Source organism: Pongo pygmaeus, chromosome 21 (genome assembly GCF_028885625.2).
Source record: "Pongo pygmaeus isolate AG05252 chromosome 21, NHGRI_mPonPyg2-v2.0_pri, whole genome shotgun sequence".
Lineage (NCBI taxonomy): Eukaryota > Metazoa > Chordata > Mammalia > Primates > Hominidae > Pongo > Pongo pygmaeus.
In genome coordinates this window covers 54,069,646-54,097,396 of record NC_072394.2, presented here as the reverse complement: position 1 = coordinate 54,097,396, position 27,751 = coordinate 54,069,646, and the positions used below count along the sequence as shown (strand labels likewise).

Genomic DNA, 27,751 nt, shown 5'->3' with positions numbered 1-27,751 from the left:
ATCCCACATGTTACCGTCCATCCAGAGAAGCACCCGATTCTTCACCAAAGGCGTGTGTATTAATAATCCTGAAGGACAGCCTTCAGGTTAATCTTCTTCCCTGAGAGGCAGTTTGCTGCATGAATGACTAAACGGAGGAGTGAATGAACTTGGGAACGGCCCCAATGAAGAGGTGAGTCAGACTGGCTCAGCCCACAGGCTTCCATCATGTTTATGGAAGCCAGGCCCCATACGCTCCACATAAGAACGGGCCCCTTGTTCCTGAATGATGCGTTTTGTTGATCTGCCAGTGGGTCCCGCCTCTCCCCAGGTCACCGACAGAGCCCGTCTCAGCGCCGTCTCGCCGTGCTGAATCTAAGAGTTATGCAGAGAGCCCTCCAAAAACCCACCCTTTGAAATGAAAGAAACTGGATCTTAAAATCCCAAAATAGAGTGTGGAAAGGTACACATCACGTCTGCCTTCTCCTTTTTTTTTCCCCCTTGTGGCAAAAGTGACTCAGAATTTTTGGTCTGAATCCAGAGAGACCTGCACAGTCTTTGGTGTGGGGGCGGAGGTGTCATTCGATTGGGAATAACTCACCTTTTTTATGCCGTGGCTGGCTCGGCCGGCTGTCCTGCATTTCCTCAGCCCTAGCTTTTGCCTCTTCACCATTTTGGGGTTCTTTTTCAGCTGTGGCTTTAGTGAAAGAGGAGAGGCCAGAGCTTATGGCTCATCCAGATGTCTCTGGTGGAACATTTTTGTGAAGCTGAACTGCAGTTTCCTGGGAATGTTTTTGTTTTTTAATTTAATTTAATTTTATTTTAAGTTCTGGGATACATGTGCCAGATGCGGAGGTTTGTTCCATAGGTAAACGTGTGCCATGGTGGTTTGCTGCACCTATCAACCCGTCACCTAGGTATTAAGCCCTGCATCTATTAGCTATTTATCCAGATAGTCTCTCTCCCCTGGCTCCTGCAGAGGAATGTCTTATCAATGTGTTCTGAAGCGGCTGCCATCAGGGCTGGTGCTGTAGCCTCCCATCCCAGCATCCCTGGGGCATTCACACACTGCCATGCTGGGCACGGTCAGGGCCAGATGCTTGCATGGGGTTTCTGCAAGCTCCATTCCCCAGTTGCCGTCTCTTGGGGATCCCCTGCTTCTCCCAGAGCCCAGGCCTCTGCAGATAGTAGATACCTTGTTTCCTAATATCAGGTCAGTGTCCTGAGTGAGAAACTCTGGGAGAAATGTTTCTGAAGGATGCTTTCCACTTGTTGTCTGCTCTTCGGGTAAACACTTGGCAGCAGGAAGCACTGCGCATGCCTCACTTTTCCCTCGCCATCTCCATGAGCTGCCAGCCTGCTGTGCTTTCAACTCAGTCTCAAGATTGCAAACTTCATTTTTCCAGCCCAAGTTAGTCTGCTTTTCTGACTTTCAGTGTAATTGGCCTGGTATAATATGTCTCTTTCACGGTGAGACACATTCCTGCAGACTGGCTCAAATGGTAGTGAGCTTAGGCAGACTCCAAACGTAGGGATTCTGTTCCAGACATGAATGAGCCTCCTTTCTCAGAGTTGCTGGAGAATGAATCACTCGGCAATATGTGGATCCACATAGGAACCTGAGAATCAATCTATTCATTTATTTATTCAGCAAATATTTATTGAACATCTACTGTATGCCAAATACTGTTGGAGGTGCTGAGGCATGGTGATGGACAAGCTTACATTCTAGTGGGATGGGGGGTGGGAACAGGCAATAAGCAAACACATAAGGTAACACTTAGCACGGTCAGGGAGGAAATAAACAGAAAGATGTGGTGGAGTGATGCTAGGGGAGCTCTCTTTCTGCCAGGCTACCCAGGGAGGGCCCTGCATTTAGGCTGAGACCTGAAGGATCAGGTGGAACCAGCTGTGGGAAGACCCAGGGGAAGAATGTTCTAGGCCAAGGGCATAGCATATGCAAAGGCCCTGTGGCAGAAACAAATACGGCCTGTTCCAGGAGCAGCAAGGAGGCCCCTGTGGCTGGACCGGAGTTGGGGAGATGAAGCTGGTGATGTGGGCAGGGGTCTGATCATGCAGAGTTTTGTCGGCTGTGATGGGCAGTTTGGATTTTCTTCTTCTTCTTTTTTTTTGAGGCAGTGTCTTGCTCTGTCACCCAGGCTGGAGTGCAGTGGCGCGATCTTGGCTCACTGCAACCTCCGCCTCCCAGGTTCAAGCGATTCTCGTGTCTCAGTCTCCTGAGTAGCTGGGACTACAGGTGCACGCCACCACGCTCGGGTCATTTTTGTATTTGTAGTAGAGACAGAGTTTCAGCGTGTTGGCCAGGCTGGTCTTGAGCTCCTGGCCTCAAAGAATCCACCCTCCTTGGCCTGGATTTTATTCTAAATGTACCTGAAGATCATTACATGTTAGCACTGAAAGACAACCTTCAAGATGATTTCTTCCAAGAACTGAGACCAGAAAAGAGGCCCTTAATTGCCACAAGTCACCCAGCCGTAGACGAAAAAATATGAATGAAAGTTAACATTGATTTCTTGTGACATGCTTTATACACAGCCCGCTTGATCCTGCCAACAGCCTGGTGAGGTGTGCAGGGTCAGGAGCCCCATTTACAGATGATGAAACTGAGGCCTGGAGATGTAAAGTAACTTTCCTGCCATGACACATTAAATGCCAATGCCAGGATGTAAACCCAGATGGTTGGACTCCAGGGCTCAGACTCTTGATCTCAATGTTACACTGGTTCTACGCAAGAGGAATACAGACAGAAGACGTGAAAAGCACTTGTATGGCTTCTTAAAAAAAAAAATCAACAAGAAAACGCCCAACTTCAAAGATCAACTCGAAGAAGGCTTGCATATTTTAATCCCATACTTCCAGACCCAGCTCCTATATGATGGTGGGGACGGGAATGTTGGTAGGAAGCCTGTGGCTGGGTTGACATCTCTGTCCAGGGGACCAGAAGCTGGAAGATGAGAGTGGAGAGGGGCAGGTAAGAGCAGAGAAGGGAAGGTTCGTGCCTCCAGCCCCCAAAGGAAGGGACAAAATGATCAGGTTTTTTATTCAAAGACCCCATGGGGGACCGTAAGTAGAGGGGGCTAGGGTGCAGCATTTGGTCCTGAGTCCTGTTATGCTAATGTGCTTTGCCTCTGATCTCTCCACGCTGGTTTCTAGGGCTTCCTCAGGGTTTCAAATGTGGACATGGTAATTGGAAACAAATCTAGCATGTTTTGGGCCATCAAGTCTCTCTTGAGTGAGCGTGCTTGCTATGCGGTAGATATGTCTGTTTTTAATTTTCAGTGATGTGAGAAATATAGAATGACTTGATTCTTAATTTAGAACATGGAGAGAGCCTGACTTGTTTGGTTTTCAAGCCTGTCCAGAATGTCTAATTCTCTTTTTATGGTTCCCTGTGTAATTTCAAAATGTGCCACTATCAGCAGGGTGGCTGATCACAGTGCCCTCCTGCAGGACTGAAGACACATCCAGCCAGTGGGATCCCAGCTGGGTCAGAAAGCAGGCGCAGGGCTCCTTCTTCATCATACCTGGACATGCTGTCACCTCTGTTCAGAACAGTGCAGTCCAGGTACCAGTTGTCCAGCCAGCTGAGTCGTGCTCACACTGAGCAGGACGAGGCTCTGTGACACAATGGTCGCTGTGGGCTGGGAGGAGAATTGCCCAAGCTGGAGAGAAGCCGGTGTGGGCGTATAACAGCTCTTTGTCGTGGGAGAGGGTTAGGTCTGGAGAGACTGCAGCTGCTCCAGCCCCTCCCATGATGTCACGGACTCTTCCTTCTAGCCTTGCTCACTCGTTGGACACCTATGTGGTGCTCTAGGCATTGAGGCTGCACCATGAACAGGAAAGATGGGGTGCTGCCCCCAGGGGACTGACATTCTAGTGGGGAGGCAGCAAAGAGCAAATAACTATCACATGTGGGGTCAGGTGGAGGGAAGCGTCAGGTGGATGATGCAACTTAAGGCAGGGTGTGTGGAGGGAGAGTGGGAAGGGCGTGGGGTGTCACATTGGGGTGCGGCTGTCTGGGAAGGCTTCTCTGATGAGAGGTCACCTGAGGACAGGTTTGAATGAAGAGTGGGGTGAGCCCTGCGGGTCATGGGGGGAGAGCATTTCAAGCTGAGGGCATGATAAGTGTTGGGATGCAGGGACGGGCACCTGCCTGGTGGGTGTCTGGCTCTCTTGAGGGTGACAAGGCCAGTGTGGCTGTCATGGGGGGCAACAGGAAGGGAAGAAGGGTGGATGGGAGATGGAGAAGCAGGGCCAGATCATATGGGATCTTCTGAGTCGTGGTAAGGACTCAGGCTTTTTGATGCAAGGAAGATGTTTGCTGTTGGGGCGATTTTAGCAGAGGTAGCATAAGCTCTAACTTGCCATTTTAAGGATCTTTCTAGCTGGACTGCTATGTGAAGAAGACTGTGTGTAGGTGGAGGGAGATGGGTGGGCAAGGAGACTGGGCCCCCTCTTTGACCAGGGCACTAGAGTGGAAGTGATGGAGGAGTCACAGGTGGCAAATTTGAGTGGGATTTAGAGAATGGAATTGACAGGGCTTTGAGATGAATCTAATATGGGATGGAGGCAGAGAGAGGTACCAAGAATTAGGGTTTTTATTGAAGTGATTAACACACAGTCATGGCTTGTTGGAATGGGTGAGAGTCAAGTCATGGACGAAGTGTGCCTGGTCTGCTTGTGTGTGTGTCTGTGTGTGTGTGTGTTGGGGGTGGAAGGTGGAGTTAGGATGGCAGGTACGTGCTGCAACTTTTGCACCCCAAAATAAATACTGAATTGGGATCCATGTGTGTTTGTAAAAATTTTCTCCCCACGTGCTGCATCGCCATGGGGAATTGCAGTCCTCTTCCCCGGCACCCTCCCGCTCGGCCTTCTCCCCCACCCTGGGCTTTTTCTTTCTTTCAGAGTGAAATCTTTGAGTATGATAGCAATTTCCTAATATTTCAAATTCAACAAAAATGCTACTTAATATCGTTAATGTTTTATTTTAGTAAAATTCAAAAACAGTTTGGCCCATTGCCATTTTGAAAATCAGTCTCACATTTTGGATTGGAATCGTCCAACTGAGAGTATTTAAAAAGCCCTGAGCAGAGTTGATAGCAGAGTCGTTTTCAGAGACATGCCACTTGCAAGGGTTCTTATTGCAGTGTTTGTAATGGGGGAAGGTTGGGAACCATCTAAATGCGCAATTGGCTGCAGGGATCCACAGGCAGAACAGGCACACAAGGGCTGGGGCCGGGGTGCGGGAAGAGAGGCACCAGGGGGCCAAATGTAGAGTGGGGCTCACTCTCAGGTGCCCACCTTGCATTTGCTGGACCTTGATAGCGAATGCCCCCTCAGATCGTGTGTCCTGGGGACCTCACTGGCCTTGAGCTAGTCCGAACCCTGGGATATGCCATGTAGTTCTTTGAGATTCTCATAAAGCAAGATTCAATGACAAGAGGACATGTCCGTCTTAGTCAATGGAGACAATACATAAACTCGAATGCCAATATGTTGATCTGTGTGCCTGGGAGAAAAGTCTGAAAGGGTAGATAACTTCAGTTAGGGGGATAAGTTTTAGTGATCTCTTGTACAGAATGGTGACTATAGTAAATAATCATTGTCTATATTTCAAAAGTGCTAAGAGTAGATCTGAAATGTTTTTACCACCAAACAATGAGTATGTGAGGTGACGGATGTGTTAATTAGCTTGATTTAATCATTCCACAATGTAAACACATATTAAAGCATCACACATTGTACCCCATAAATATATAAAATTGTTATTTGTCAATTAAGAGGAAAAATAAAATGAATAATAAAACAGTTTTGAATGAAAGAAAAGTTTGGAAGGCTGTACACTCAAATGCTTACTTATTTTCAAGGGGTATTTTCTTTGTAATTTATCTTGTCTATTTTTTCCTGCAATGAGTGAACTCTTAGTACTTTACACCAAAAAAAAAAAAAAGGAACAGCAAGAATCAACAGATATTGATGCCTTTTTATCTTTGTATCAGGACAGTTAAGTTGCCACTAAAAATAGGCAGATCTTGAATTTGGTGGCAGGCGGGGTGAGTCTGAATAGCTTTCTCTTTGACGCTGAGGGTCTTTGACATGTGGAGGCCGTGTTTGTGTGTCTCTGGGTTCTTATTGCTGAGCTGGTGGGGTGGATTTGCCTGTCTTAAAATGCATAGGCCAGACTTGGGGAGCTAGGGGTGGGGGGATTTTGCCTTTTTCTGAATCGGGAATCAGCCATACAACAGAAGAAACAAACAGGGCCAATGGAGGCTGTTGCCACCTGATCACTTATGACCTATAGGACAGTGAGCAAGTTACTTAACCTGGTTGAGCCTCACTGTTCTCATCTAAAAATGGGCTAACACTGCCCTTCTCTGAGCATTGTTATGGAGATTACATTAGCTATGTTTGCAAGCGATCCCAATACACTGTATAGAAAGGTCTTCACCTATGGAGGGTGCAAAGTTTTCCTTGTGATGAGGTTAGATGGCATCGTTTATATAGCTAACTGTGGCGGGATGTCTAAATCACACATCATTCCTCAGATCCGGTTTTTCAAGTAGCTGAGCTGACAAGGGGACAGAGTGGATTATTAATAGAACGATGCCCCCAAACCTGCAGTTGGCTTCTTGGGTCCCTTTGATGGGAAGGTTGGTGGATGGAAGTCGCACCAAGCTGCAGCCTGGGCCCCCACCCCCGCAGACGCCACAGACACTCCTGTGCATTCAGCCCTTCATGGTGTGCACTAGAAGCACTGCTTCTTCCTGGAACCTTTTCAACCGCCTGGGAAATTACAAGAAGCAGAAAACTTTCGCTCTCACCTTGGCTGCAGGAAGTGGCATTTCCTTTGCTAGGGAGGCCAGTGACGTGGAGCTCCTGTATTGCAGAATGTGTCTGCTGTGACTGGAGTGTGATCCGGCTGGTCCAGGCCACCGAGAAGACCTCACCTTTGGAGAAGCCTGAAAAGGCCGCCCTAAAGCCTCCTGACGGAGGTCTCCTGAAAATGGGGATGGTGGGGAGTTTGGAATCTGAAGGGCAGATCATGTCATCTCAAAACATCAGGTTCTATTTTCAAAATCCAAATCACTGAGTTTTTGGAGAAGCAAGTAAATGGCTATCTGTTCTTCTCATCAAACCTCCAGGGACCTGGCAAGGAAGGCTCTTCCAGAATGAGGCAGCTGAGCAGTTGGGATTCGGGGCACATTCTGTACCTTTTGCAGGAGGGGAGGATGGAGGGTGGACGGGAAGTATTCGTTTCATGAAAGATGGCGAGGTTTCTTTACCTGGCCCCTCTTTCCTCTGACACTCCAAGCCGGTGACTGTTGAGCCAGCCCACTGAGAAGACTGGAATTAGTGCCCGGGCTTTCCCATATGGGAGGCCTTCACGTTGGTTCTCACTTTGTTCACATTCATTCTTCACCCTTCCATTCAGTTCTGTAATATCACCTCCCTGTTTCGATTTGCGTCATCCTCTGATGACAAGGAAAGTTCTTGTTTCATGGGTACCTACCGTGTGCTGTGCTTTGGTGCCCAACAAAGGTCACCTTATTTCGCCTTTCAGAAGAGGCCTGCAGGGTGGGGGGTGATGTCCCCCTTTTATCTGACATATGGAAACTCAGGGGTGGAGCAATTGCTCACAGTCACGCAGCCATCAAGAAGCAGAGCTGGCATCGAAAATCAGATATGTCTGACCCAAAGTGAAAAACTTTGTGCTTTCAGCTATGCAACACTGCTTTCTGGTGTTACCCAGGGAGGCGGGGAAGGGACCCTCACCAGTGCCAGGTGGATTCTATCTGCTCACATTGTATAAGCCAGCCCAGCTCAACCCAGAGGCTGCTCTTCAACGCAGAGGCCATTCTTGGCTTTCCTAAGGAGGTTTTTCTCTCAAGGAACTACCGTTTTTGTTTGTTTAGGTTGCTGTTTGTTTCTCTCCCTCCGTCTCCCTCTGTGCCCCTTCTTTTCTCCCTCCTTCCTCCCCAACTCTCTCCTGTGCGGCAGGAAGCACATTCTATTTTTTATTTTTATTTTTTGAGACAGAGTCTTGCTTTGTCACCCACGCTGGAGTGCAGTGGTGCAATATCGGCTCACTGCCACCTCCAACCCCCGGGTTCAAGTGATTCTCCTGCCTTGGACTCCTGAGTAGCTGGGATTACAGGCACGTGCCACCACACCTGGCTAATTTTTATATTTTTCACAGAGACGGGGTTTTGCCATGTTGCCCAGGCTGGTCTTGAACTCGTGATGTCAAGTGATCTGCCCGCCTCAGCCTCCCAAAGTGCTGGGATTACAGGCATGAGCCACCGCGCCTGGCCCCAGGAAGCACATTCTTGATGTTGCACCTTAGCACTTGCTTATTTTCCCTTTGAGGACCTGCCCTTTCTGACCTGTAGTCAGAGAGCAGAGTGGAATCCACCAAGCGCTGAGGACAGGGAGAGGGTGGCAGGGAAGCGGGTGGGTTCGGAGCCTGAGAGGCTGGAGTTTGGAGCCTGGCTCTGCCCTATGCTCACTGTGTTGACTGGGACAAGTTGCCAGACCTTAGCAGCCTCAGTTTCCTCACCTGTAAAATGTGGGTAGCAGTGAGCCCATCTTATATGGAATTGTTGTGAGATGTGTAAAACATCAAGTGTGGTGTGTGGCATGAGGGAAACAGATGCTTTCACTGCTGCATTACTGTTTTTTGTTGGTTTATTTGTTTGAGACAGGGTCGTGCTCTTCTACCCAGGCTGGAGTGCAGTGGCACGATTGTGGCTCACTTTAGCCTCAACCTCCTGGGCTCAACTGATCCTGTCACTTCAGCCCCAAAAAGCAGCTGAGACTACGGATGTGCGACACTATGCCTGGCTAATTTTTGCATTTTTTTGGTGGAGACGGGTCAGGCCATGTTGTCCACGCTGGTCTTGAGCTTCTGGGCTCGAGAGATCCACCCACCTTGGCCTCCCAATGTGCTGAGATTACAGGCATGAGCCATCATGCCCAGCGCTGCATTACTGTTGATGGTGACAGATTATTCAACAAATGTTCATTGACCATGCCAACAAAATAGCAAGGTTCCTACTGCTGTGAAACTCACGTTCAGGCAGGAGAGAGAGGTGTTCAGCAAATAATGAACTAAACAAGGAAATTTCAGATGTTAATGAAGTAAATATTCCAGTGATGTGCTAGTAAATGCTTAACATCCAGTTTTCCAGGGGGGAAAAAAGCCCTGATTTATAGCATTTGTCAATTTTTGTGGTGTAAATATTCCCACTATGGCTGGAAATGTACATACCAAAGTGACCAAAGTGGTGTCAACTGGCTCTTAAAATTCCTATAGGTTTAACGATTGGTTCTTGTAACGCCTAAAGAGCTGGCTTTAGCACTGAATGTATCTAATCTGGTTCAGGAAAAACCTGAAGATCTGAAACCCAAATGTGCTAGTGGAAGAGTATTCTAGGTGGAGAAAATGCCTTGTGCAAAGGCCCTGAGGTCAGAAAGACCTTGGTGTGTTCAGGGAACAGGAGGATGGCTGGTGTTGGCAGGAGCCTAGTGGGGTGGTGGAGGAAAAGGCAGAGGCTGGGCTGTTGGAAGTCTCTTAGACTATCACACGGAGTTCAGATTTTATTCTAAGGCCACAGGAAGTCTTTGGAGGGTTGTAGGCAGGGGAGTATCCGGATCTGATTTGCATTTTTAAAAGATCATTGAGCTGTTCTGTGAAAGACCAGCCAGAGGTAAGCTGGGCAGTCAGTGCTGGTCACTCCAATGAGGGTTGATGGTGGCTTGGGCAGGTGTGCCAACAAGAGAGGGGATGGAAATGGCTGGATTCACGTGGAGCTGTAGGGACATGATAGATTTTATCTCCAGGTGTTCCCTGCCTGTTTACCTTGAGTACACCCAGCAGGCGATTTCTGCTCTTCTGTCATTGAGGAGGAAACAGCTCCACATCATCAGGGCTCACCCTCCATCCTGCCTTTCTTCTTGATACCAACTCTTGATAAATCCAGGAGAGGAGATGAGGAAATATATTTGTCTTGGGCTCAAATGCAAAGCAAAAACAACAAAAACAAAATCTCTTCTCAATGCTGCCCTTCTTTTGATTTTTGTCACTGAGTACAGTAGCTGTTCTTCAGATAAGGGGCTTCTGACTTGGATTTCCATCTTGGCCCAAGGCCACCTGTCAGGTGTGAGTCAGACACGTATGTAAGTGTCTGGCAGATTATGAAAAAGGTGATCATCTAGCACAGTTCCACTCCCAGCCTCTCTCTTTGTTTGGTTTTTAGAAGGGGACATGAGCATGCCATCTTTCTAGACCAGCATTGTTCGATAGGACTTTCTGTGATGATGGAAACGTTCTGTGTCTGTGCTGTTTGTTCACTGTGGCTGCCACTAGCCACATGTGGCTTCTGAGCACTGAAATGTGGCTAGTGCACCTGAAAAACTGAATTTTCAATTTTACTTAATTTTAATTAATATATACATGTGGTTAGTGGCTCTTGCATTAGATAGCACAATTCTAGACCATATGTAATCATTCATCACCCTGCAGCTTTGCCTTTTGGCAGGTGACTGGAGATCCTACCAAAGGATCTCCAGAGAAGAGTAGGCTCTTCGTGAGTTGTCACTTGTAGTCCCACTCAATTAGTGGAGAAAGGAATAGAGGCACAGAAAGATTAAATGATTTGTCTAATGTTTCTCCACTCAATGATAAGACAGGAACACATCATCAAACTCTAGATCAATGTCCTTTTGTCTCGTTATTTTTTATATATATATATATACACCCCCCCCCCACATACATATATATGTGTGTGTATATATATATATATATATATATTTTTTTTTAATATTTCACAGGTTTCTAGGAATCTATTCTTCCTATAACATGGCATATAAACTCAAAGTCCTCTTTGATCCACCTTCTCAATCTGGAGCTCCTTCTCCATTCACAGAGGTGATGATGCAGTCAGTTTGGAGCACATCCTTTCACACCTTTTTCTATTATAAACTGGATGGATGGAAAACATTCTGCATTTTTTTTAAGTTTTATCATGCTGTATGTATTTTTCTACAGATTGCTTTTGTTTTTCAACAGTGTGTCCTAGATCTTTCTGGGTCGGTTCATAGACTTCTACCTTACTATTTTTTAAAGTGCTTCTTAGTGTATCATAGCCTAGGCATGTCCTATTAGTAGTCAGGCTATTGATGTAACTCATTGTTCATTATTCTGTTTGTTTTTGTAAACATTTTTGTATGTGTCTCCTGCATACAAAATGTTTCTCTAGGGTGCATACCGAGAGGTGGAATTACTGGGTCAAAGAGTGTTTATTTATGTAGTTTTACTAAAGCTGTTGCTCTAATACTCTTTAAAATAGTTATACCAGTTTATATTGCTCTCATCTGCATAAAAGTGCCTGTTCCCCCACAATCTCCAAAATACTTGATATTCTCAAATATCTACATGTATGCCAATCTAACGGGTGAAAAGTGGTATCTCATGGCTGTCTAATTTGCATTTTTCTGTTTAGAAGTCAAACTGGTCATTTGTTTTCTCTGAATTTCCTGTCCAAATATCTTACTCACTTTTTTCTGTTGGATAGCCTTATTAATTCACTCATCAAATATGTACTAGAATGCCTACTATGTGCCAAGCATTATTCTAGGTGCTAGAGATTTGGTGACAAATTAACCAGACAAACATCCCTGCTCTCACAGAGTTGACAGTTTAGTTCTGGGAGAAAGACTTAGGAAAAAGGAATCAAGAAAATATATAGTGTGTTGGACTGGATAAAAAGTAGGAAAGGGAGATAGGGAAAGCCACTGGGATTGGGATTCAATTCTAAATAGATGGCCAGGGAATCTTTTACTTACTCACTATAGGCATTCTTCATATATTCTATGTGCTAGTCTTTTATCTGTTATATGTTGCACATATTTTCTTTCAGTCTTTAACTTATCTTTTGACTTAGACTGTGACATTTTCATCACACTCTTTTTTAAAGTTACACAATCAAACTTTGTTCATTGGAATATTGTCATGTAAGAAGTGACAGTTCTTTCTTCTGATCTTCCCAGGCAATCACTATCAAGAGCTCTATGTTTGTCCTTTCAGTTTATTTGCAGTTAATTTCAGTTATCCTCACTACTATGCAACACTCCTTCCACCCTCAGTCATCAATTAAGCACAGTTTCTGGCTGTTTCTCCATAAATGCAGTTCTGACTTACTGTATTCTTTCTAGTGGCTGCTTAATATTCAGTGTTAGAGGGGATCCCTGTACTTTATCCAAGCATTACCCTTTTGGCTGGACATCAAGGTTGTTTCCAGTTCTCCATTCTTCCAGATGCTGCAGAAATCCCATACTCTCTCCGCTGTCCATGAGCTCTCTGGTCTTTTTTTGTTTATTGGATTAGAGCCACCACACCCCGCTTCTTAATGATTTTGTTTTCTCCCCCACCAGCTCCATGGCTACATGGAAAACAAGCCTCTGGGACTTCAGATCTTCATTGGGACAGCTGATGAGAGGATCCTTAAGCCACACGCCTTCTACCAGGTGCACCGAATCACAGGGAAAACTGTCACCACCACCAGCTATGAGAAGATAGTGGGCAACACCAAAGTCCTGGAGATCCCCTTGGAGCCCAAAAACAACATGAGGGCAACGTAAGAGCTGGGAGCTGAGGGCGGCGGGTCTTCATGGAGAAGCGAGCAGGGGGCAGGTGGCTGGGATTTGGGAGAGGGGACTCTACGGAACTGATGGAAGCAGCTGTTGATGGCAGTTCTCAGTCTGTGATCCATTGACCCTTTGTGATTTCTGTTCTAAATGTTTCCGTTTTAAAAGCATAATATGTAGGCCAGGCGTGGTGGCTCACGCCTGTAATCCTAGCGCTTTGGAAGGCTGAGGCGGGTGGATCACTTGAGATCAGGAATTCAAGACCAGCCTGGCCAGCATGGTGAAACCCCATCTCTATTAAACATACAAAAATTAGCTGGGTGTGGTGGCAGGCGCCTGTAATTCCAGATACTCTGGAGGCTGAGGCAGAAGAATTGCTTGAACTTGATGGGGGGAGGTTGCCGTGAGCCGAGCTCGCACTACTGCACTCCAGCCTGGGTGACAGAGTGAGACTCTGTCTCAAAAAAAAAAAAAAAAAAAAAAAAAGTATAATATGTCAGTATTTTCGTGTGTCTTGGGAGGAAGAACTCGTGAATCTTTGTATTATGTTGCATGGGATCAGGTTAAATTTACTTATATTTAAAAAATTAATTTGACCCAGAGACCTAGAGAGATCATTAAGTAATGATGCAGAGAGGTCCAAATTCACAAAGCTAATATGCTTGTGGCTAAAATCTGGGAACCATTGCACACATTTTGGGGTTAAAAAAACCTTTGGATGGGAAAATAAATTCAAACTTACAGAAATACTGCAAGAAGTGTACAAAGAACTCCTGAATCCTGCCCCCTCGGCTTTCCCAGGCATTAACATGCTTCACCTGTGCTCCAGCACTTTCTTTCCCACCTCTCCATTTTTTCCTGAACTGTTTGAGAGGTAGTTGCAGACTTTATGCCCTTTTACTTTTAAATACTTCAGGATGCATTTCCTAAGAGCAAGGATGCTCTCATACACAATCACAGTACATTTATTCAATTCAAGAGATTTCACGTTGATTCACTACTCTTATCTATTGAATAGTCCACAATCAATATTCCCCAGTTACATAGAGTTTTTCAGATGTTTTTGAGAGCAGAAGAGTTGGCATGGAAAATCTCCCTAGAGAAGTAATTTTCACTGGGGAATTTCTCTAATTGTTCTTGTTAAGTATTTTTTTACCCCCATCTTGGTATACATTCCTGGCTGAAATGCTTATGTGAGTGTATTGCAGTTTCCCCCAGTGACTGGCTGTAGAATTATTTTGGCTGCCTAAGGCAGTTTTGGGGGTGATCTTTCCTGCTCCTGAAGGTAGTTGGTGACAATGGAGTTCTTAACATCCTGGCAGCATCGACTGTGCGGGGATCTTGAAGCTTAGAAATGCCGACATTGAGCTGCGGAAAGGCGAGACGGACATTGGAAGAAAGAACACGCGGGTGAGGCTGGTTTTCCGAGTTCACATCCCAGAGTCCAGTGGCAGAATCGTCTCTTTACAGACTGCATCTAACCCCATCGAGTGCTGTAAGTTGGGCCCTGGGGCCCGGTCTTTCTTCGGAAAGCGTAGGGCATGTGGGCTTCCCCCGGGAGCAGTGTATTCTGGGTGAGGTACCCGGGGTGGCCTGCGGGAATGTGTGGGACCCACAGGGTTACACCGGCCCAAGATGACCAGAGGAGCCAGAGACAGAGCACGTTGCAGTGTTCTCTTGCTGCTTCTATTGACTTCTGGAAGGTTTTGTGGCCTCACAGGAAATTTAAAAATAATAGGGCCAATAGGTAGCCTAAAGCTTCGTTCAGAAGACTTGAAATGTGTAAATATCGTTCTGGTCTTAAAGGATAGATGCATTTGGAGTGAGTTTGCTGTACATGGTGCCCTTTTTTCTTTTCCTTCTTTATTCTTTCAATAACAATAACAAACCACAGCAGCTCTCACTCCTTGAGCGTTGACTCTGCTGGTCACAGTGTTCAGTGCTCAGCATGAATATTCACAGCAATCCCTGGCACTAGCTGGTGTCAGTGTGCCCATTTTACAGATGAGGAGGTGGAGTCACAACGGGGTAAATTGTGCACACAACCAAAGAGTGGCAGGGTTAGGATTGGAACCGGGGCTTTTGCACGCGGGAGCCATGCCCTGTCCCCCACCCATAGCCCATCTCTGCATGTTGACTGAGGTCTATTTTGTATCCTTCACTATGCCAGGGGTTGGGGATCCATAGATGAGCAGGACACTTTCTCTGGCCTTAATGAGCTTACGGTCTGGAGAGGATAAGGACACCCAGACAGGTGGTTGTATCATTGCAGAAGATTTTCGGAATCTGATACGAAGTGACCAGGATCTGCCATTTGGAAGGACACTGAGCAGAAACCTGGCACATTTCTACCAGGTTTCAAAAGAAGAAGTAGCTTTGAGCTCATTCTTATGTACTTTATACCTAAGTTTAAAGTCTACCTATATGTTAACACAGTTTTGTAGTTAATCTCTGCAATTAGATGTGACAACACTTATTATCTGCTCAGTGTTTGAAAGTTTAGAAGTTACTTTAGAAAGCATAAAGAAGAGGCCAGGCGCAGTGGCTCACACCTGTAATCCCAGCACTTTGGTGGATCACTTGAGGTCAGGAGTTCAAGACCAGCCTGGCCAACAGGGTGAAACCCCATCTCTACTAAAAATACAAAATTAGCCGGGTGTGGTGGTGCGCGCCTGTAATTCCAACTACTTGGGAGGCTGAGGCAGGAGAATCACTTGAATCTGGGAGGTGGAGGTTGCGGTGAGCTGAGATCGCGCGACTGCACTCCAGCCTGGGCAACTGAGTGAGACCCTGTCTCAAAAAAAAAAAAAAAAAAAAAAAGCGTAAAGAAGAAAAAAATAAGCATTGTTCCAGAAACAAAAACTGTTTCTATTATTTTAAAGTCTCTTTCTTCTAAGAACATTTGGTTTTATGCTGTTATAATCATGTTCCATATTAAATTGTGGTTCAGGATTTTTTTTCCTTTTTGCTGGACGTTTTACCATAACTAGGTGTCACAATATCAACTTCCTACAGAGGCCAGGGAGGTTCTGAAAATGAATGGGGTAGTTTGGGTGGCAGACATCAGGGAATAGTGGAGATTGGGGACATTCGCCACCTAAATGCGCTGCTGCTACTCAACTGCAGCCAATATTTCCACGTGGGAATATAGACTCAATGTGATCAAATATTTTGGTTATTTTATTTTATTTTATTTTATTAAGAAGGAGTCTCACTCTCTGATCCAGGCCGGAGTGCTATGGTGCGATCTCAGCTCACTGTGACTTCTACCTCCTGGGTTCAAGTGGTTCTCCTGCCTCAGCCTCCAAGTAACTGGGATTACAGGCACCCACTACCATGCCCGGCTAATTGTTTGTATTTTTTAGTAGAGACGTGGTTTCGCCATGTTGGCTAGGCTGGTCTCGAACTCCTGACCTCAGATGATCCACCCACCTCAGCCTCCCAAAGTGCTGGGATCACAGGCGTGAGCCACCACACCTGGCCTATTTTATTTTAAGTTCCAGGGTACATGTGTAGGATGTGCAGGTTTGTCACACAAGTAAACATGTGCCATGGTGCTTTGCTGCATCTATCAACTGGCGCTGAAAATCTTCTGGTTTTTAAAAATAAAGCAAAAAAATCCTGATTTTAAAAAATGGTAAAAAAATCAAAATGCTCTGCTGTCAGAAAATATCTGCAGATAGCTTCTGTTAATCAGAGATAGTCTTAAGACTAACATACAAAGGGAAAGTGTATTTTCTGCAGAAGAGGTTGGGAAAGCCTAGCCTTCATAGTGAAAACTCAGGAAGGAGAGAGGATGGTTCCTTCTTTGGGAGAGCAGCCAGAACTTGGTCTTGGTTGGTCTTTGGAAATGAATGAAGAGTCACTCTAATTTCTTTCAGCCTTTTGAATCAAGACGTGGATCAGTCTGAATTGGTGGTGAGCTTGTATTCCGATCTTAGAAGAGAAAGACCCAATAGTAGATACCAAGGGAAAACATGTTGAAAACCCCATTACTAGAAATATTGGAATTCTGCTCAGCTCAGTAGACCCCACAAATGCTGGTCATGGTGGCTGCCCCACCAAGGTCTTGGTTTTGAACCTCTCAAGATGTTTTTGGAAGGAAACTTGCAGTGATTTGGGGGATTTTGAGCAGATAAGGTCTCCCCTTTCTGGCAAATGACTCACTTTCCAGGATGAGACTGGGGTTTGTAGCAAGGTGGGGACAGGAGCCCCTGATCCTCCTTCTCTTTGGGTTTCTCAAGGCAACTTATCTTATGTCGATCTAAGACTTTGAGGATCATCACTTAACCACATGTACCTCCAGCAAGATCTTCAGGGTGTTAGAAAGCTGTTTGAACATTGAAAATTGTTTTCTTTTCTTTTTAAAAAGGCATTTGCCTGATTCACCTGCCTTCTTTTGACAGAGAAGGAAACTGAGACTTCTTGGTAAGGTGATTCACCTGTTTTTACTTGGTAGGTAGGAAAGCCAGTCTCCAACTTTCTGGTTCTATGAAATCCCTTCTTCTTTTGGTTCCCATAACCCACCCTCTCTTGCAATACCAAGCTGAGCTACCAGTTGGCCACTCTAGTTCTCACTAATAATTTTCTGTCATTTTTATCTACTTCTTTGTTCTGTTTCCCTAGACCAGTGCCTAGTAGTTCCATAAATATTTATTGACTACTTACTGTATAATCCATTGGGAGGTGGTCATTAAATACATGTTAGCAATTAGTCAGTAACATGCGCTGGCAGAGTATTGTAAAATACGTTGTTACTAATGACAGTCCCTTACACAGTGTATACTGACTAAGTCAGAGTCTCCAATGACAGGGAGAGTGAGTTGGTGAGAAAAACACTTTGTGGGCTGGTACTTATTTGCAAGGCTAATTTATTTACTTTGGAGATGCCTTTTATGTACTGTCTTAGGGATCAAGGGTAAGTTCTCTGATGCTAGCAGAAACAACATTAACAAACTACCAGAGGCAGCTCTTTGGAAGGTGGAGTGATTTGCAAGGAGTGCAGGTGCCTTATGTTTATTTGCATGCCAGCTGGCCAGAGCTGCAATCTCACTTTTGCACAGACTGGCACTCTTGTGTTTCCAGTCTTCTATTTCCACTAGGGCTTCAGCATTGCCGAGGAGATCCTTCCAGCTTCCTCCACTGCTCCTTTCCTTATTCTCAGGAAGACTGACCTGACCCTTCTCCAGTCTCCCAGCCTCTGAATGCTGCCCCTGCCCCTTCCCACTCCATGTAGATAACCGCACCTCCCACTTCTCTGGAGTATGGAAGAGGTCAGAGGGATCACCCCCGTCTTCCCCAACAACAAGCCTACCCATGATAGACAGCAGCTGCAGGGGCCTGCCCTCCCTTCTCCACTTGGCACAGAGCAGTTCCCCTCTCCTCCTGCTCAGCCTCATTCCCGCCTGAGCCCAGCCTCCTCGGTGTTGTCAGCTTCAACTCCACTTTCCCTGCAGGGGTAGAGCTGGCGCCTGCTTCCCTCTTATGTTAGTTTCCTAGGCTGTCATAATCAATTACTGCAAACCAGGTGGCTTGAAACAACAGGAATGTATTCTCTCACTGTTCTGGAGGCCAGAAGTCTGAAATCAAGGTGTCAGCAGGGTTGGTTCCTGCTGGAGACTCAGGGCAGAAACCGCCAGTGCCATCCCCACCAGCTTTTGGTGCCTGCTGGTCTCTCTGGCCTTCCTTGGCTTGTGCTGCATTGTTCCAGTCTCTGCCTCTGTCTGCACATGGCCTTCTCTGGGTCTCTGTGTGTATCTTTTTCTGTTGCTTACGAGGATGCACTTAATGGGTTTAGAGCTAATCCAGGGTGATCTCATCTCCATTCTTACCTTAATTATATCTGTGAAGACCCTGGTTCCAAATAAGGTACGTTCTGAGGTTGGGTAGGTGGATGTGAAGTTTGCAGGGAGGAGGAGTCGGGTAGGGGGTACTATGTAACCCACTACACTTCCTCAACTGCATTTGTTGGCTTCCTTTCCTGTCTGCTCCTCAGTTCCCAAATGCATTGGGATCTTTCTCTGACATTTTGGCTTTTGCACACCGTCACCTCCACCCAGAACATCTCAAACTTGACTGTATGTTACAATTACCCAGGAGTTGTATTAAAAAATACTGATGCCCAGCCAAGCTCGGTGGCTCACGTCTATAATCTCAGCGCTTTGAGAGGCTGAGGCCGGACGATTGCTTGAGCTCAGGAGTTGGAGACCAGCCTGACCAACATGGTGAAAACCCACCTCTACAAAAACAATTAGCCAGGCATGCTGGTGCATGCCTGTAGTCTCAGCTACTTGGGGGCCTGAGGGTGGGCGGATTGCTTGGACCCAGGAAGTTGAGGCTGCAGTGAGCCGGGATTGCACCACTGCACTCCAGCTTGGGTGACAAAGTTAGATGCTGTTTCAGAAAACAAAACAAAACAAAAACTGATGTCCTGGTCCCATCCTGGAGACTCTGATTTGGTTGTCAGGATGTGGCCTGGGCATGGAGGCTTTCCGAGGTCTCCCGGTGATTCTGATGTGGGGTGGACTTTGAGAGGTGCATATCTGGAGCCCACCCCTCCCCGTCCTTCAGTGGCTTGGCTAACCGCTCCTCATCCAAGGCCCCTGTTTAGATGGCTCCTCAAGGAGGAAGCATTCCTTGACCCCACACGGTACGGGGTGCCCCCCTTTGTGCTCTGACAGCCCAATTTACTTGTCAGTCTCTGTCCTATAAAGACGGAACCAGGCAGTGTTTGCTGGGGCTTAGCACACGGTGACGGTCTCCAGGCTGTATTTCCACACTGCCCAGTAGGGAGAAAAAGGTTGCAGTGAGACAGGAGACGTCCACAGGCACACACCTGGTCCTGTGAGAACTTAACAGAACCTCTCCAGCCGTGTCTCCAGGCAGCTCTGCCCAAGCCACCGTGGCTTTCTCCCTGCCCAGCAGATGGGCCTCTCTGCTCAGTGTATTTCAGAAAACACGTAAAGCAATTTCACACAAAGCCCTGCCAGCTCAGGGCACAGAATGTAAATTCACTTTGCTCATTTTGCAGGGCTTGGGAGTGGGTATGGGGTGTGGGTTAGAAAATGGATTTTCTCACATGCTCTTTTCCCTCTCTGCCTCTCTTTGTGACATACATATATTTTTATGGAGGTATAATTAAGATAAAGTAGATTGCACAGATTGTAAGTGTTCAGTGATTTTTGACAATCGCGTATACCCACGTAACCACCACTCAAGACAGAGCACTTTCTTCACTCTTGAACGTTCCCCATGTCCCTTCAGCCAAGGCCGCCTCCTCAAGCCCACACACAGAGGCAGCGCTGTTCTGATTTCTATCACGGTTGATTAATCTTCCCTGTTCTAGAACTTTATAGAATGGAATTAATACAGTGTGTACCCTTCTGGGTCTGGCTGTTTTTGCTCAGCATGTTATTTTTGAGATCTGTCACTGCTGTGGTGTTATTCAGTAATGCATTCCTAATTGTTGCTGAGCACTACTATTCAATTGCATGAATATAACAATTGCTTATTTACCATTGATAGAAATTTGGTCTGTTCCCGGGGCTTAGGTTTATGGATAAGACTACTATGAACATTCCTACTCAAGTCCTTTTGTGAGCAAATGCTTTCATTTCTCTTGGGTATATGACCTAGGAATGGACTTGGTTGTGTATGTTTTTATTTATGTATTTTCAACATCATATTCCACTCTGAACAAGGATATATGAGAGTTCCAGTTACTCTACATCCTCACCAATATTTGGTATTGTCAGTCTTTTAAATTTTAACCCTTCTAATGAGAGTAAAATGGATCTCATTGTGGTTTTAGTGTGCATTTCCCTAATGACTAATGATTCAGGTGCTTGTTGGCTATCTATGTATCTTCTATTTTTTTATTTTTTTGAGACGGAGTCTCACTCTTGTCCCCCAGGCTGGAATGCAATGGTGTGATCTCGGCTCACTGCAACCTCTGTCTCCCAGCTTCAAGTGATTCTCCTGCCTTAGCCTCTGGAGTAGCTGGGATTACAGGCGCCCGCCACCATGCCCGGCTAATTTTTGTATTTTTAGTAGAGGCGAGGTTTCACCATGTTGGCCAGGCTGGTCTCGAACTCCTGACCTCAGTTGATCCACCTGCCTCCACCTCCCAAACTGTTGGGATTACAGGTGTGAGCCACCATGCCTGGCCTATGTATCTTCTTTGGTAAATTGTCTGTTCAAATATTTGCCCATTTTTAACTGGGTTATTCATATTTTTATTGTTAATATGCATCAGTTCTTTATATATTCTGGACATAAGTCCTTTGTCAGATTTGTGTATATTTTTCCCCTGTGTGGCTTACCTGTTTATTTTCAGGTGATGTCTTGTGTCTTTTTTTTTGAGACTAAGTCTCGCTCTTGTTGCTCAGGCTGGAGTGCAATGGCGCAATCTTGGCTCACTGTGACCTCCACCTCCCAGGTTGAAGCGATTCTCCTGCCTCAGCCTCCCGAGTAGCTGGGATTACAGGCGACTGCCACCATACCCAGCTAGTTCTTGTATTTTTAGTAGAGATAGAGTTTCACCGTGTTGATCAGGCTGGTCTTGAACTCCTGACCTCAGGTGATCCGTGCGCCTCGGCCTCCCAAAGTGCTAGGATTACACATGTGAGCCACTGCGCCCAGCCCAGGTAGTGTCTTTTTATGAACATTCATATTTTGATGAAGCCAAATTTGTCATTTTCTTTTCTTCTGGGATTAGTGCTTTTTGCATTCCTCCAGGAAATCTCTGCCTATCTGAAGGGAGCAAAGACATTCTGTTACATTTTCTTCTGGAAGCTTTTTGGTTCTGGTTTCATGTTTGGGGCTCTGATCCGTGCAGGTTGGTTTTTGTGTATCGTGTGGGGTAGGGTCCAGCTCCATTGTTTTCCCTATGGAAATTCAGCTTTTTCTGAAAGCAAAAGATTAGAAAACCTACGACCCCGATGCTTCTTGCACACCTTCCGTTTTATCCCTCACTTTACTCTCCTGGGTCTAGCTGGGGGTTGGGTGCTAATGCAGCACCGCTTCAGGAAACCCTTAGAATTAGGGAGGGAGGCCCGGGCCAGGTGTGGTGGCTCATGCCTGGAATCTCAGCACCTTGGGAGGCTGAAGTGGGCAGATCACTTGAGGTCAGGAGTTTGAGACCAGCCTGGCCAACATGGCGAAACCTCATCTCTACTAAAAATACAAAAGTTAGCCAGGTGTGGTGGTGCACGCCTGTAACCCCAGCTACTCTGGAGGTCTGAGGCATGAGAATCACTTGAACCCGGGAGGCGGAGGTTGCAGTGAGCCGAGATCACACCACTGCACTCCAGCCTGGGCGACAGAGTGAGACTCCATCTCAAAATAAACAAAAGGATTAGGGAGGCCTGAATGACATGTTGACTGTGCTTCGCTTTGTGAATCAGAAATGCTCATCTTGTTCAGCTGCTCCTGCCGGACGCTGAAATCACTCACATCATTATCATGGGCTTCCCAATATTTATTCTTTCAACTAAAAATACATTTGGCATGTGATATATACTGTTCTGGGCACTAGGGATACAGCACTGAACAAAACAAAGTCCTTGCCCTCACAAAGGTTACATTCTAGTGGGGAAGACAGACAGTAAACAAGCAAAGACAGCATTTGAGAGCCAAGCGTCATGATGAAAATAACAAGGACCACGGGTTGGTGGCTTGGGAGTGCGGGAACAGCAACATCACCATGTTGGCTAGGCTGGTTAAATATGTGTCTGTCATGCCGATCAGGGAAGGCCCCTGTGAGGATGGAGCTTGTTCACCAGGACCTGAGTGATTGGTCCACGAGGAAGTATAGCCGGTACAAAGGCCCTGAGGCAGGGATAAGCTCGGGGTCTCCAGGGAGGAGAAAGGTACCCCGGGAGACTGTGTGGAGTGTTACAGGTGGGGCGAGGGGTCGGAGGTGAGGTCTGAGCCCAAGCTGGGGAATTCAGATTTTATTCTAACTAGGATGGGAAGCCATGGGTTCCAAGTAGGAGGTTGACATGATGTGATTTCTATAGATATAGTTTTTTGAGATGGATTCTCACTCTGTTACCCAGGCTGGAGTGCAGTTGTGCGATCTTGGCTCACTGCAGCCTCTGTCTCCTGGGTTCAAGCGATTCTCGTTCCTCAACCTCCTGAGTAGCTGGGACTACAGGAGGCCACCACCATGCCCAGCTAATTTTTTTATTTTTAGTAGAGATGGGGTTTCACCATGTTGGCCAGGCTGGTCTCGAACTCCTGACCTCAGGTGATCCGCCTGCCTCGGCCTCCCAAAGTGCTGGGATTACAGGCCTGAGCCACCACGCCCAGCTGTGATTTCTATTTTAATATTCATTTAGCACACAGCCTAGCACATAGTGGATGCTAATCAATACTTGAAGGCAGAATGAAGGAAGAAAGAAGATGAGAGGGACAGGACAGGGAAGAGGTGTAGAGAAATGAACAGTTATTAATCACCCGCTGTGTGTCAGGTATGTTCTGTATTGTGGCTGAATCAGTATGAGAAGAGCCTGGAAAAACTGTAGCATGGAGAAGTGAACTTGCCTGCAGCCATCCAGCTAGTAAGGGGGCAAGTCAGTGGTGACATTGCATCCCACTGAGCCTTGGGGCATCAAGGCTTACCTACATATTGAGTGATAGATTAATTTGGGCCAGAAACCCAAAGGGTGGCATCATCTCATTATAAATCAGAGACCAGCTCAAGGGCCTCCAGGGGGCTGTGGGCACCTGCCCACCCCTCCCTTCATGCCCCCACCCCCCGGCACTAGATTGTCTCCTTCAAGATTCTGTAGTGGTAAATCTTGGATGAAACTGGAGCACTGGGCAGAGAGCAGGTTGGCCAGGCCTTTGTCAGCCTCTGCTCTCCTAGGCAAGTGACGAAGAAGCCCTATTTCAGAAGTGCCAGAAAGCCGCATGATGGAGAGAAGCAGTTTAGAGTGGTGGTTAGGAGCGTGGGCTCTGGAGCAGGTAGCTTGGGTTCAAATCCTGCCTCTGCCACTTACTGGCTGTTTAGTCCTGGGGAGATTACTTAAACACTCTGTGCCTCGCTTTCCCTATCTGTAAAATGGGAAGAATAATAGTACCTCCCTCGGGGGTGGCGGTTAAATGCGTGTGTGTCTCACACAGTAAGTGCCAGACGTGATCCCACAGGGAAACTCAAGTGCCTCCTTTGTGGTGGCCCAGCGTGGAAGGATCTCATTGCCTTGCCTGCAGCCCTCCCGTAGTTCTGTAAAGCAGGCTTTACATACCTCTGGCTGCCACCCTGTCACTGCAGGAGTCTGAAACCCAGGCAGCAGTAGGCCGGTGTGAGAGTCGAACAGACAGCCTGCAACATACCCTGCTGCTGGGAAGGAACCCCGATAGTTATCTGGCTCAGTGGGGTGGACCAGCTGATGAGTGAGTGGAGGAAAGTTGTTTTTTTTGGAGAGCCCCAGGATTGGGGTAGCTGATTGAAATAGTTACCTGCCCGGCCCTTTACTGGGCTAGTTATGAGGGAGCTGGGAAGGCAGAGTGCCCTTCTGAACACCTACGATGTGCCCACAGATGCACTGAGGTTAACTCATTTCCATCCTCTTCATAACCTCAGAATGCCCATCTTAAACGTTTGCTCAGTTCATTTGTTCAGAGGCATTTGATAATATGCCATTGATGGAGGCACAGAAAAGCACCCTTGCAGGGTGTGGGCGCCTGCAGGCTGAGGCTCCGAAGGATGAGTGACTTGCTGCAGTCCCACGGCTGGCAAGGCAGGGGCAGAGCTGGGGTTAAAGTAGTCCTCTTTTCTCTGTCCAGGCTGCGTGGTTTCCTCAGTGATCCAGAGCTCATCAGGTTTTGGGCTGATGAGCTCTGGATCACTGAGAATATTCCCACTGGATCTGGGAATATTCTGAAGAGGGTGCCTGTTAGTACATTGGAATGGTAGAGTAATGATCTGATCGGAGGAGAGACAGCAGCTCCTACTCTCCCTGATGTCCTGTGGAGTGGATGAGATAGGAAAGTCTCACAGGAGGGGCCCTACTTTTGCATTTCTCCATATGAGAAAGCTGAAGCCGAGGCCCCCTCACTGAGGCCCGCAGTTAGAACTTTGTCACTCACTGTGTGTCTCATGCATTTGCACACATCATACCCCACTCCCTTGCTGTGGACCTTAGTGGCTCCCTCAAAGAGGTGAGCCCCACACTAAGGGAGATTTTGGTTCCCCTCCACTCTCCCACTTCCCAGGGAAGACCCAGGGAACAGCCAGAGTGGAGGCTGAGGGGCCTGTCTGCTGGCCCTGCTCACAGCCTCTCCCGGGAGATGCCTGAGTCAGCAGCACATTCTGGGCCAAGCCAGGCCCAGCCAGACCAGGCTCACGGCCAAGGATGGGGCCTGATACAGAGACAAGAAGGGTTGACAGCAGCTGGAGCGCCGAGGCCAGGGTTGCTCAGTGCTTGGGCCAGAAGGATGACCAATGGGAGGAATCTTCTTGCCTGGGCTGGCCGGTGTCTTTCCCACGAAGTCCTCCATTTCACTGCAGAGGGGCCCATGGGGTAGTGGAATCCCACAGTGTAGGTCCAAATTCTGCCTGTCCATTCGCTGTGAGCTCCCAAGCTTATTCCTTCTCCTCTGGGAGGATCAATGTCTTCTACTCTAAAATGGGAGTGATTCCTGCTTTGTGGTCTCATGAAGTTTAGCAATAAAAATAAACACAACTAACATTCATTGAGTCATGATGGGATGCCACGCAGGCCTGTGGATTAGCTCATTTAATCTGCAGGCAGCCCAGTGAGGTTAGTGCTGTGATATTCCCATTTTATAGATGAAAAACAGAGGCAAAGAAATTGTGTCTTGCTCAAAGTCCCAAAATTAGAATGTTACTTTTACGTGTGAACCCTAAATTGCTTCTTGGTGTGGGTGTTTTATAATATTTTTAAAAATGTGTATATGATGTGCCTGCAATCTGTAGTCTTTATAGCATTTGTAATTGTCTGCTATTTATTTTTAGTTTTTTGAGACAGAGTCTCACTCTGTCATCCAGGCTGGAGTGCAGTGGCGCGATCTCGACTCACTGCAACCTCTGCCTCCCAGGTTCAAGCAGTTCTCCTGCCTCAGCCTCCCGAGTAGCTGGGATTACAGGTGCGTGCCACCATGCCCAGCTATTTTTTTTTTTTTTTTTGTATTATTAGCAGAGATGGGGTTTCATCATGTTGGCCAGGCTGGTCTCAAACTCCTGACCTCAGGTGATCTGCCAGCCTCAGCCTCCCAAAGTGCTGGGATTACAGGCATGAGTCACCCTGCCCAGCCTGTTATTTTTTAAATTTATTTTTATTGTTGAAACAGAGTCTTGCTCTGTCACCCAGGCTGGAGGGCAGTGGTGCAATCTTAACTCACTGCAACCGCCACCTCCCAGGTCAAGCAATTCTCTTGCCTCAGCCTCCTAAATAGCTGAGATTACAGGCACACACCACCACGCCCAGCTAACTTTTTTTGTAATTTTAGCAGGGATGGGGTTTCACCATGTTGGCCAGGCTGGTCTCAAACTTCTGACCTCAAGTGATCTGCCCACCTTGGCCTCCCAAAGTGCTGGGATTACAGGGGTGAGCCACCACGCCCAGCCTGTCCGCTGTTATTAACAGAACCTGCCCTCTCTGCAGGAGCGAATTTCTCTAACCAGTCTCTTCTGAGGTTCTTGGATAGATCATAATTCTTGGCCACCCGGCTTGACGGCGAATTTCAGGTAGTCAGGCAATAACATCCCATTTCCGGGCCCACTTGGGCTGATGTGGGGGAACCCTGTGCTGGTGTAAGTTTTCTTCGCTGAACCTTTGCAGTGGCTGCTGCTGTGCTGCGGGTGGGCACAGTTGCGAGACAAAGTAAACACCCAAACTGGTTAAACCAACAGCATCCTGTTGATTTAGAACTCGTAAAATACAAGAGCCCCCCTAGCCCCTTTATGACGTGCCAGAATCCAGGGGCAGCAGGGAAGCCTGGGGAAGTCACTTTGCAGAGGCCGCCTTGAAGCTTAAGCTGGAGCAGAGGTCAAGACTTCACCCGCAGGCCTGAGCCAGGCCCTCAAAGATGACTTTAAAAGCAAGGTGCCTGCTTTGCTTGGAAAACTGCAGGCTGTGCGATTTGGATTGTCTGCAATCTCAGAAATGAATGGGAGAAAGGGAGGCTGATGAGGAGAGTGGGTACAAGCCTGGGAGGCCCACTGGGCTTCCTTAGAGCTGTCCCACCCACCCTGGACCTGTCACCCCAATTAGCAGCCATAGGTGATGGAGGTTGCATCAGAGAGCAACAGAGAAGTAGAGCTCATCAGGGTGATTTGGGCTGCTGTGTGCTGGCTTCAGTTCCTCTTTCAAAAGCTAATTGCTTTGCCTCTGGGTTCTCTGAGGACTGGGGCCTGCCCTGGAGGAGTTCCCCGTCCTCAGGTGGCCTCTTAAGTGTGGAACTTGGGTCTTAAGCAAATGTGCGTGACAAGTCACCCGGAAAGATTGTTAAAATGTAAATGTCTGGCCTCTGCCCAAGAGATTGGGGCACAGAGGGTGAGGGATGTGGCCTTGGCGTCTGCATTTTTATCTGGCACCTTCTGACCCTGCGTTGCTGGGGGAAGATTCTGCTACAGGTGACCTGGGAGCCACACTTTGAGAAACACTGGCAACTGGGGTCAAGAAACCTGGGCCAGGCATAGTGGCTCATGCTTATGATCCCAGCACTTTGGGAGGGCGAGGCGTGTGGAGCGCCTGAGCTCAGGTGTTTGAGATCAGCCTAGGCAACATGGCAACATCCAGTCTCTGTTAAATAAAAAAAAAAAGAAACCTGGGTTATGGCTCCGGATTCACCGAGAACAGCAGTGACCACAGAGGTGACCTGTGTACACACATGCATACGTTTGGTACATATATGGTAAAATATATAAGACAACAATGTCTGTGGCTGGCACATAAAGCCTCTCAGAAGCTACAGCTTTTAGTGTTGCTAACCTTGCTAACCCATGTTTATTAAGCCAGACACGCTTTTGATGAACTTGTTTAATCCTCATAATGGCCTGTGAAGTGGGACTGTTAACAGCCCTGTTTTACAGTTGGGGAGACTGAGGCTCAGAGCTGTGAAAACTCCTACAAGGATC

General features: G+C 47.1%; 1 protein-coding gene across 7 annotated transcripts in view; it reads left to right on the top strand.

Moving 5' to 3' along the window:
- NFATC2 (nuclear factor of activated T cells 2) overlaps positions 1 to 27,751 on the top strand; it is a 175,140-nt gene that overhangs the window by 74,954 nt on the left and 72,435 nt on the right. For all 7 annotated transcript variants that reach the window (XM_054467755.2, XM_063659604.1, XM_054467752.1 and 4 more), the window contains exons 4-5: positions 12,433 to 12,635; positions 13,968 to 14,140. In XM_054467755.2, the coding sequence (XP_054323730.1) occupies positions 12,433 to 12,635; positions 13,968 to 14,140 (376 nt within the window). The remainder of the gene's footprint in view (positions 1 to 12,432; positions 12,636 to 13,967; positions 14,141 to 27,751) is intronic.